General features: G+C 35.8%; 1 protein-coding gene across 1 annotated transcript; it reads left to right on the top strand.

The window, feature by feature from the left end:
- Window positions 1–17: 17 nt before the first annotated feature.
- LOC104909235 (protein piccolo-like) lies at window positions 18–8217 on the top strand. The gene is made up of 3 exons (XM_010727771.1): window positions 18–149; window positions 724–869; window positions 5056–8217. Exons 1-3 carry the CDS (start codon window positions 62–64, stop codon window positions 5194–5196), a joined length of 375 nt encoding a protein of 124 aa, XP_010726073.1. The 5' UTR covers window positions 18–61; the 3' UTR covers window positions 5197–8217.
- Window positions 8218–11915: the final 3698 nt, after the last annotated feature.

Consider the following 11915-nt stretch of genomic DNA (forward strand, 5'->3'; position numbering starts at 1 on the left):
TCTGTTTTTCCAGGTAAAACACAAGTTATGGGTGAAATCAAGATTGCATTAAAAAAGGAAAATGAAGACAGATGGAGAACAACTGATAGTAGAAATCCTTCAGTGCAGAAATATCACATACAAGTTTAAATCTCCAGATCATCTACCAGGTATTTCACAAAAAATAGCTTCATGATACTTTGAAAACATAAAATAAGATGGATCTGAAGTCTTTTAACAACACCATTAAAATAGGAAAGGAAATTGCTTCCTAATCAGATTGACAAATTCTATAGGATAACATTTGAAGTGTTCTTTGCTCCTATTAATTTTAATGAAAGTGAAAACATTTTGTAGAAACAAATTAACTCTCAGAAGTTAATCCCTTTTTCAAAGCACTTTTGATTGTTAAAAATTAATTATTTTTAGCTTTAATAAAAATTATTACTCCTTAGGTTATAAAAGATCTAGTGAAAAGTTGTATTTTGGTATAAAAGTTTATTAAAAATGAGATACTCATGTTACTAATAATATTTTTTCTTTCAATGACAGTGTTGTCAATACAATGTAATTTCCTTGAATTTAGAGAAGCGGTTCCATTTTTTACACAATGTAAATGAGAACAGAACATGGCTCTGTAGAGTACCTTGCTCTATTTATTCTCAGCATTTCCCTGCATTGAATTTATTAGCAATGACTATTTGAAAGTTTCTGTATTTAGTTTATTGAACTGTTCTTCTCCAGACCTGTATGTGAAACTTTATGTTGTGAACGTCTCTACCCAGAAGAGAGTAATTAAGAAGAAAACCAGGGTATGTAGGCATGACCGAGAGCCTTCGTTCAACGAAACGTTTAGATTTAGCTTGAGTCCTGCTGGACATTCTCTTCAGGTAATCCTGCATCTTATTTTATCTGATTTTATATGTTTTTCATGCTGATCTATGGGCACTTAAGATCAATCTTCTAGCATGGTTGTTTGCTGAAAAGAGAAAATTACAAAGTAATTTACAAAAGTAAAGAACAGAAATATCCAGTAAATAATGGAATCAACTCCATCCCAGATGGAGGACACTCACCAAGATTACTTAATCTATTACCTCACAGTGAGGAAGAGTATTTATAGACCAACTCTGAAAAGTGAAGGCGTAGCCTGTTCTTAAAATCTTCTAGAGAAATTACTCATTTTCAAAAAATATATATATATACTTTTTAAATATCTTTGGAAAGTTTGTTGTATCATCCAACTTAAACATGCTAACTTAGATACTATTCTCTGTGTATGTTTGTAAAAGAGATATTTTTGGTCTGTGACACACCAAATGATTTATTTGTTTCTTTGGTGTTTTTTTTGTTTGTTTTGTTTTTGTTTGGTTTTGTGGGAATTCAGGAATAGTGCCTCTTCTCATTGATTTAGACAGATTTGGTCAGATACACTTATTTGGAGAGGTAGAATTTACTTTATCTATTTCCATTGCTTTCACATGAGTAGATAACTGTATGAGTTATTCGTGTTCATCTAGTCAGTGGAGATGATGAACAATTCCAGGGGTAACTGCATGCTAATCTTAAAAGCAAATTGAAGGAGTTTTTCAGTGTCTGCTGAGAATACCTTTAAAACTGAATTACTAACATGTCGACTAAGTTTTGATGAATATGATTAGATTAATAACTTACATGCCTACATTAGATTTATTGGCTATAATATTAAAACTAAAGCCATAATGTAAGCTTCTTAGAAATGGAGCCAACAAAAAATAGATATAGCTTTCCCCGTGTTAAGACATCCTAACATCCTTATCGATTAAACAGATTGAGTAAATCTACTAGCGATTATATTACATGGAAAAAATTGATGTCGTCAATAAAGTCTTGCCAAAGTTTAAGAGTTAAAATTCCTCTTAAAACTTTACCTGTAATGGTAGCTTGAAGGAGTGAGGCCAGGAAAGAAGAACCCACAGAGTTGTGTGGGAAAATGAACTATCAAGTTGTTAAGGAATAAGGGAGGTAGTCATGGGAACAGCCAGCCTGAGACACAGCAAGGTGAAATCAGAAACACTGTGATGTGTCTGGTGCTGAACACTACATCTAACAGAAAAAAAGGCTCTTTTTTTGCAGTCTCTTTTTTGTAACTGGCATGGATATTCTTTATCCCTGCGCCTTTGAGCACACAACTGTAGGATCACAAATAAAACTAGTAAGTAGCAAGTTTAAAGCAAACAGAAGTTGTTACTTCTTCATGCAAATTAGAGCCTGAACTATAAAATACGTTACAATAAACTATTTTGTATGCTAAATGATTTCATGGAAAATTTATCTGGATAAAATCATTTAATAAATTCATGTTAACAATACCTCATAAGTAATTAAACACAAACATACCATTTGTGATCAGAAAATGACACAGAATTGGAAAGATCAGCCAGTGTAACTTCTGGCTTCCCACAGGACTACCCAAAAATCAAACCATATTTCTGAGAGCATTATCTAAATTCTTCTTGAACTGACCTTCAATAGAACATAGTAGGTATCTCAGGATTGTACCACTGCATGATTGTTATCATCCTATGCATAACGCTCTGCATATCTGGAAGCAAAACACTTGCTTAGAGAGATCTTTGGTCTGACTCAGTACATATGTTTTAATATGCTTGTCGTGCCTGTCAGTCAATCTGTTCCTACTTGAAAGTATGAAGGTGGCTGATTTGAATGCTGAATTTAAGAGTGATGAGCATTTAGGAGCAAAGACATGGGCACTGTCAGAAGAGATCTGGGAAGAAAGAAAGGAAACCAAAACAGAATGTATAGAACAAAAATGAAGTTGGGAGATAGCAAAGGAAAAGTAGACCAGAGAGAGGGATTAAGAAGAAATCAACCATATTAGTCACAGAAAGCACATTATTAGGAATCAACTAGAGTTAAAAATTAGGACAAAGATCTGCAATCCAAAAAATCAATAGGGTAATAAGCAAAATCTGCAAATATTAACCATGAAAATGTAATCATGGACTTTGGAGTTAAAAAATAATGAAAATGAAAAAAAAAATCTAGACTTGCCTGGTCATGAATATTGAGAGCAAGAAAAAAGAAAGAAAGGAACTGGGACTACTTGATTCAGGATAACAAGGCTGGAATTTAATGACAAACTAGAAAAGACAGTTACTAGGGATCTAGCTAGTAGGATTGGAGAAAAGGATCAAGGACAGAAGATACAGAAAATTTCTGTTAGAATTTTTTCTGCCCCAAAATGTTGATGTGACAGAATCAAAACATTCTGTAGAAAATATTTTGACAAGTTTCAGACAGGCATTTATCTCAGCCCCTAGCAGCTCGCTTTCCTGAGTTCTCTATTCCTTGGCAACCCACCTGGGACCCTTCTGGAAAGCACTGGGCTGCTGGCTCCTTTGTCTTGCTCCTTAGCTAGCTCCTGGCTGACTAGCTGTCTGCAATTAGAAATTCAGAATGTTCTATATGAAAGTAATCAAAAAAAGAATGTTTTCAACAGAGATTTTGGCTTAGCTTGCCAGTCTTTCAGTTGTTCATCAAAGTGACCTAGAAAACCACCAGGCTGCCTAGTTCCCTAGGGACAGACTTTCTGATTAGTGAATTGGGATTTCCTAATAATTCCATGTTTGTGACCAACTCATTTGGTCCTCCCTCTTCAAATTCGTTGACTGACACACATGGAGGTGTCCAACCTGTCCAGATAGGTATCTTTTGTGGTATGAAATACTGCCAGAAAAATGGAAAATTCATCCAGAAAAATAATTGCAGATTTCTTTCCCCCTCTGTTTAAAATTTCTGTTGTAATGTAAAATTTGCTTTTTTGACTTTGTCAAAATAAATATCAGAATGGAGCAAAGTGCAGAAATGTTAAAATTTTTGATTACTGAATATTCCAATTCTTCTACAGTTCTGTTAGGTATCTGTTATTGTATAGTCTCCTTCAAGATCTCAGTGAGATACAACTTTTTTTGAGTCCTGACATTCTTCTGCTGTCTATACCTGTGAAACCAAGGGAAAAAAAGCTCCAATTTCTCTCCTACATACAGAGGAGTGACATATGCTTCATACAGAGAGTGACAGCCTCCTGCTGTTATCCTTAACTTGTTTTCTTAGGTCTGCTCGTGACTCTGATTGCTAACCTTCTGCTAATCATGGAAATGCATTTTTTCATAAATTCTATTTCTTTCTGAAAAACATAGAAAGTTGATAAAAAATAAATTAGTAATGAACTTGTTTATTTGGTTACTCAAAAATTAAGAAATTCTAGAAATTATCCAATTATGTAGTTATAACACACCCCTCCCTTGAAGTATGTCTGTTATCAAATGTATTCCTCCCAGAAACATCTAGAATGGATCAATAAATCCAAAGAACGAATCATGCCTGTAGGGAAGGAAGTTGTTCCTTGCATGACATTGAACTGCTTAGCTAGAAAACGTGATGCTTGTAAGATAAATCAGGGAGAGTGTTGGACACCCAGCCTTCAGAACTCACATGAGTTCCTTGGTCAAATTCATTCCCTTCCCACTCGGCATGACTGAGGCATCATGAAATCAATGTTTTGGCTCTCAGCAAAGACATAGCAAGGATGGGATTCCTGACCCAGTCAACATTTTAAGTTGGACTACCTCCTGCTGAAATTGGAAGCCCGGACTCTGGAATTTCTTGCACACTTCTCTGTTTTGAGTTTGTTTTTTAATATATCAGACACTGTCCAGCATCCATGAACTTAAAGAATTTGTACATTGGCATAAAGATTTAACCTTTAAGTTAAAACTTGACCTTGTGTTTTTCTTTGCAAAACAGCAGCTGAACAATTTACTCACTGAAGTTCAAGACTGTCATCTTCTAGATACTACATACTGTGGTAATAAAATAGAAAAAGGTGAAAGAGCAATTTTCACTGGGCTTTTTCTATTGGGAAGATGGTCCTACTCAAAGGGTTATGGACAGTGTTTCTTTCCTGTGAAACCAGAAAGTAGAGCTCAATATCTGTGAATCTTTTGTGTTTGCCAGCAAGTAGAGTATTTTATTATACACATTGATAACTATCTTTTATTATTATTTTCCCAGATTCTGCTTGTCTCCAATGGAGGGAAGTTTATGAAAAAAACGCTGATTGGGGAAGCTTATATCTGGCTTGACAAAGTGGATCTAAGGAAAAGAATAGTAAACTGGCACAAACTGTTGGTCAGCTCTACACAAACACACTGAGCAGAGCTGTCTGCTTAGGGCGCAAAAGAGTCTGCTATAACAGTATCACTCCAAGACTATTGTTTGAAATCATTGTGTTTAGCTAGTCTTTCTGAATACAAAGTAGAAAAGAGCAGTCTCTGGGCTACATAGCACATTTAAATGAGGGCTAGTACACTTGTTTTGCTGCAAAAGACAGCAAAGTAAAAAACAAAACAAAACAAAACAAACAAACAAAAAAAACAAGAACCTGGGCCCAGAAGTTAGGCTGTTTGAAATGAAGACTGCTACGAGGGCTCCGTGTTGATGGACTCTTTGTGAAGAGAGTAACTGTGAAGGAAATAATGAAGGCTGGAAAGCAGGTGTTAATGCATAGTTTGGCTGCAGCTGGAGGCAGTGTGATGTAAAGTGCAGTCTGGTTTCCTGTGTAACCAGAAGGAGATCATTTTATGCAAAAGCACCTAGGGTGACTAACTTTCCAAATCTCACCTATTAGAAGTGCAAACTTATTCCTCTGCACTTTAGGATCTTTTGTTGTAGTGATATTATGCCACTTGACAAAACTGCAATGTATTTGCAAGAGTGGTAATGTTCTTTTACATTACTTTTTTTTCCTTCTTTCTTTTCCCTTTAAAAATTATGGTGTGGAGAATCAGACCTTACTGTTGTTTTTTTTTTGTTTCAGTGTGTTAACAGTGGATATAAACCACTGTTCTAGAATGAAATGGATAAAAATATACTAGTGATTTGTAGTTTAGAATGTGGTTTTGAAAAGAAAAGACAGTATGTAAAATGTACTACATCGGGAAGAAAGAATGCTGTTTCGATTTCAATGACACTGTACTTCACCCTACTTTTTAGCAGCTTTAACAAAATTTGGAATAGAGGAGATACAAGCACTGAGGCTAACACAACTATTTCAGCTAGTTCTTCTATTTTTCAATAATCAGTCTTATTCAAAAACTATACGGAGATGACAAACTGTCGACTATCCCGTGGACATTTTGGAGCTGTAGACCACTACCCTGATCAGTGCAGGGCTCATTGTCAACGTCACCTAAAAGCTAAAGAGAAGAGATACCAGGATGGCACCTGCCTGAGGGCTGTTGAGTTAAAATTGAGAATATCCTCTGGTATCTCAGTTCAATATCTGAGTACTGAGTTATGAAAGAAGTAAATAGGAAGGCAACTCGCAACACTTAAGATTGTCAAAAATTCAGGGACTGCAACTGAGCAGTTAGGTCACTTTGGGGAGCAACTACTGCATGAGATGGTTTAAGTTGGGTGTTGCATTTTTCCTCTTATTATTTTTTGAGGAAAAAGAAGAGCTTTTAAGGAAAACAGTTCCTTTAAAAACAAGAGTCAATGTGGTACTAACTCTCCTGTTCCTCAGAAGTTAGTTAATATTTCACAGCTTCATTAGAAAATGGTTTCCCTTGAAATATTACCTCATGACCTTTACATAGTTAAAAAGAAAATTATCTTATTTGTGCACTTCAGACTTTTATTTTTCTTGACCAATAAGTACTTTTCACAAATCATTTAACGTGTGTCTTCATCTGTTTTCTGAAGATTTTTTTATGTAGCACACTTCCAGAGGTTGTACAAGATCAGATGAAAATATTATTTTTGAAAATAATACATACTTTAAAAAATAAATAAATAAATGAAAAAATGGAAAGATAAAGCTTAGCACATTCTGAACTTGGACTGACCATTATAAAACCACACACCAATTAATCTAATGACACTTCTTACATAGAGTTTTTGATTTATCTTTACCAACTTAAAATAACAGAAATATGACAAGAAACACACAGAAAATATTAAAGATATATGCACCAGAGAAACTCCCATTAATCTGCTGATAACCTGCTGGTAGCCTGCTAGACTTGCAAGCAGAGCAATCTTGTCTAAATCCTATCTGTTAAACACAGTGCCACTGACAGTGGAAGTAGGGGGTGTGCTTTAATGTTGAATTTTATGCTTTCACCAGTATGTGTGTACCTCACCTCTCTTACATTTTAAAAGTCCTCTAGAGTTATTGTAAACATCCTGAATGTTTTGATGTTATGTATGTTTTTATAAGAGGATAAATATTTCAAAGACAAAGACCCCTTTCAAACAAACAAAAAAAAATTGTGTGTGGATATATTTGACATGTGTGTTTCTCTTTTGGTGGGTTATCTTGCATTCCTGATGGCTATGCTGTGGTTGTCGTTTACTTTAAAAAAAAAAAAATTAAAAAAATAGTCCAGTTTCAATAACTGTGCAAAGTACAAGCCATGAGGTGTGCAATTTTGTGCAAACTGCTGGTAATTTTGTCTTGCTAAGATTTATTATAAAGACAGCAAGTCATGCTGGTAGTTGCTATGGAGACTTCCAGCAGGATCGAGAAATATCTGGCTGTCTTCCTGGGAAGCCTGTAATCATCACTCTTAATTGAGAAAGAGGACAGGCGTGCTTTGCTCTCACAATGTATACAAATGTGGCCAATATTTTTATATAATAGTTGTGTTGATTGGTATAGCTGTTGCTGTATGGAACAGCTATCTTTGCCTGTTAATCAGCTGTCAGCAACTGGTTTAATTCAAGCATCTTTGATTCTCTGAACAACACACAACATGTTTCTGGATGTTGGAATTGCAGTTTTGATTCCCATCATGAAAAGCAAAGAGCAGAGTTTGTCAGGAGTGAAGCCAGTCTTGGACAGCTGCAGCAAGAATGGGCTCCTTAGGTATTGCACAGGACAGGACAGGGACAGACCTGGGCCCACACTCTCTCTCTTTTCCAAGGCAGCAACATTTAGAGGTCAGAAGACATGTCCAAAGTGTGCCAAGTTCCTTTTTTTGACCAAATTTCTAGGTTGTACTGGAATCACTCTATGCAACACAGATTCATATTTGAATGCTTTTTTTCTTCTTTTTTTTTTTTTGCTTTGTTTTATGTATGAAGTCAGGAAAATCTCTCTTGTGACAATGTTTTTTAAAAAATAATCAAACAAGGACTATTGGTATTTTTTTACCTTTTTTGTATATATCTTGGTATTTTTTTCACTTTTTTCTCATTATTTTTTGTTTCTGTTATCTGGCCAAAAAAAATGCTTAGATGTGACAGCAGCTTTAATCATTTGTGAGTGATAGGTTATTAATGAGTTTGCACATTCTGACAATTACTTTAAAGATGCATAGTTCAGGTAGGCAAGAGCACAGGCATTTAAACTTTTTTATTCATAAATTTGCTCATTCAACAGAGATTGAAGCTGCTTCTTTGTTCAAGGCCTTGTGTAGTGGAAACAAGCTGAAAAATGAGCAAAAGCACAGTGTGTGTGTTTACAAATGACAGGGATTTCAAATGTGGTCATGATTATTGTGCATACAATGAGCAGCAATTCACCACTTGTTTTTTTTTCCTGATAAAAGATAGACATGAGAGTTTCTATGATGAATGTTGAGCTAGTTCTTTATCATTACACTTTAAAGGGATAGTATCCAGGGGCAATGAGTGCTGCTTCTTTATTACCCACATTTTTACATTGCATGGATCTATTGTGGAAGAAACAAAAACCCAATCCAAACCAGCTAAAGTCAGAAACAACTGTTCTCTTGACTTAACTAGGCCTTTAAATCAAGACCTAGGAAATGTCTGAGTTATGTTTCTGGATGCTGGGTGTCTGCATGCTTGTGGGATATGGTAGCTGGTAACCAGCTGATAATGATTCTTTCTTTGAGGATGATGATGAAGAAAAAGAAGACATCTACTATATTGTAAGGTAGTGTGTGCCCAATAGAGATTATTTAATTAGGATTTAGTTTCATGGAGATATCATAAAGATGTTAATAGTATTTTTTTAAATTATTATTTGAATCATAACTGACACTATTTTTAAGTACTTTATTTTCATTGCTACAATGTTGAATGTCCCAGATTCCATTATTTGAGTATATATCTAGATATGTATATACCTATGTGAATAACAGAGAAAATTTGCATTTGTTTGAGTGTAAGTTATAAAGGTAATGAAACAGAGAGGAAAATTAGTGTAAGCATCCATTTACATTATATTTAAACCCTATTCCTCCATGCCTTGTGAATTTTCAGTACACCTGGCATGCAGGATCTATCGTTCTATGTGAATATATGTTGCCTTTAGAAGGAAAATAGAAGGAATAGATGAATCCGGATACTCTCTCTTTAAATCATAAGAAACATTTTGATGTTTTCTGTATGCTTTGTTTTATTATTTAAAGAAAATAAATAAGCAAATATACTAATGATCACAAAAGTTATAATATATATAGATATCCATAACTCAAAATAGAAAATTTGAGAGAAAGCCGTTTTCTTAATTTGTTACCCTGTAAATAAGTACACTTTTTTGTAAAACAAACTAAGTTTAAATTATTAACTCCATCTAACATCCAAGCATGTAAATCTGTCCTTATTTGATTGTATCTTATAGATGTTCAGTGATGTGCTCAGGTGCTCAGTAATGGCTGAGTAGCGTGTGTGCTGTCATGCTACAGACAACGTGTACAGCATACCCAATGTTTAAAAAAATCCAGAAATGCCAAAAAATACCCACAAAATCACAAAAAAATATTTGTCCTTGGAGAAATGTAATGTTTCCACAGTGAATGTTGCATGCCTAGATGGTGGTTTGTTAATATCCATTTTGGTTTGAATTTCTTTTAATTTTCATTTTGCTTCCAGATTCATCAGAGAAAACAATACAGACTTGTTCTAAAGGTTGTAAAATCTGAATCTAAAGCTGTATGAGAATTGTACAAAAATGCTTGTAAATCTGTCTGTTTTCACTTTATGTATAAATCCATGTCATGTTTTTGTGATTGTATCTTGAGAAATTATGCAAATTGTGCTGTATAAAGGCTGTTACTTCAGTCTGACAAATAAAAATTTAAAATATCTGGCTTGGTTTCTTTTCCCTAATTAACACGAGACCCTGTTTTTCGGATTCATATCTTCCATTTGTCGACTACAGTAATATAATTGTAATGTTGTGCACATTACTTGTATTCATCTGCTGTCCCTATTTTGGCAGTAATACACCTTCCAGGTGTCTGCAGCTCCACTGATGGTACTGGGGCCACTCCTATTTAACATCTTTATCAATGATCTTGATGAGGGGATTGAGTGCATCAGTAAGTTTGCTGACGGCACCAAGTTGGGAGGGAGTGTTGTTGATCTGCCTGAGAGGAGAAGGGCACTACAGAGGGATCTGGATAGATTGGATCAATGTGCCAGGGTAAACTGTATGAGTTTCAATAGAGCCAAGTGTCAGGCCCTGCACTTTGGTCACAACAATCCCAGGCAACCCTACAGGCCTGGGGAAGAGAGGTTGGAAAGCTGCCTGATGGAAAGGGACCTTGATGTACTGATGGACAGTTGGCTGTATATGAGCCAGTGGTGTGCCCAGGTGGACAAGAAGGCCAATGGCATCCTGGCTTGTATGAGGAATGGAGTGGTGAGCAGGACTAGGGAAGTCATCTTGCCCTGTACTCGGCATTGATCACTTGAGTACTGTGTTCAGTTTTGGGCACCTCAGTACAGAAAGGATATTGAAGTGCTGGAGCAGATCCAAAGAAGGGCAACAAGGCTTGTGAAGGGCTTGGAGAATATGCCCTACGAGGAAAGACTGAAGGATATGGGGTTCTTTAGTCTGGGGAAGAAGAGGTTGAGGGGAGACCTTATTGCTCTCTTCCAATATCTGAAAGGTGCTTGCAGTGAGAACAGGGTTTGTATCTTCTCACTGGTGACAGGTGACAGGACAAGGGGAAATGTCCTCAAGTTGTGCCAGGGGAGGTTTAGGTTGAATATCAGGAAACACTTCTTTACAGAAAGGGTTGCTAAGCACTGGAATAGGCTCCCCAGGGAGGTGATTGAATCATCATCCCTGGATGTGTTTAAAAACCATTTGGATGTGGGGCTCAGGGACATGATTCAGCAGAGCGTTGTTGGTTAGGGTAGTATGGTTAGGTTGTGGTTGGGTTCAATGATCTTTTCAGGTCTTTTCAAATCTGAGCAACTCTATGATTCTATTTTATGATGTCCCACATTTCATTTTTACATAAGGAATAACTGGTTCTTCAAAACCTTCCTGCAGACATGTCAGATCCAGAGTTTGCATGCAGCTCGTTGGTTATCTTCACCTACATTCACCTGCAACATTCTGCGGAGAGAGTAAATAAACGTGCTGACATAAGCACAGTTTAGGAGCATACAGAGTTTTGCCTCCTCACAGAGAAGGAAAGATGCATTGAAAATGTGACCTAACTCTGCACATTTTAAGTACATTCTCTATACTCTTTTAAGTTCCTGATGAAGGTAGAAGAAAACAGCTAATAATCCATGAAGGGATTTTCTGGCTTTTTACCTTTAAGGGAAAGGAAGCTTCTGGGAGCAATGTCTTTTAGCCCTTATTATAAATAAAAAGTCAGTTTTTCTGAGCAATCATTTTTAAATTTATGAACTGTGTCTGATTTGTACAGCATCCATGAAGTTTTCGCATGAAGATTACATTTCAGAGATCTGTCTAGACCAATATTTAGTATATTTATATTGCTTTCCTCTTTGATATAAATAATATAAAAATCATGTCATAGCCAAGTGAGATAAATCAGTGTGTGAGTATGGAAGCTGGAATACAGAGCCTTGAAAGTTTGCTCACAGTTGAGGCTCTTTTCTTCAAAAATAAGGTAGTGAGAAATATGTTGCGAGGA

The sequence above is a fragment of the Meleagris gallopavo genome, chromosome 1, assembly GCF_000146605.3.
Source record: "Meleagris gallopavo isolate NT-WF06-2002-E0010 breed Aviagen turkey brand Nicholas breeding stock chromosome 1, Turkey_5.1, whole genome shotgun sequence".
In the NCBI taxonomy this organism is placed as follows: Eukaryota; Metazoa; Chordata; class Aves; order Galliformes; family Phasianidae; genus Meleagris; species Meleagris gallopavo.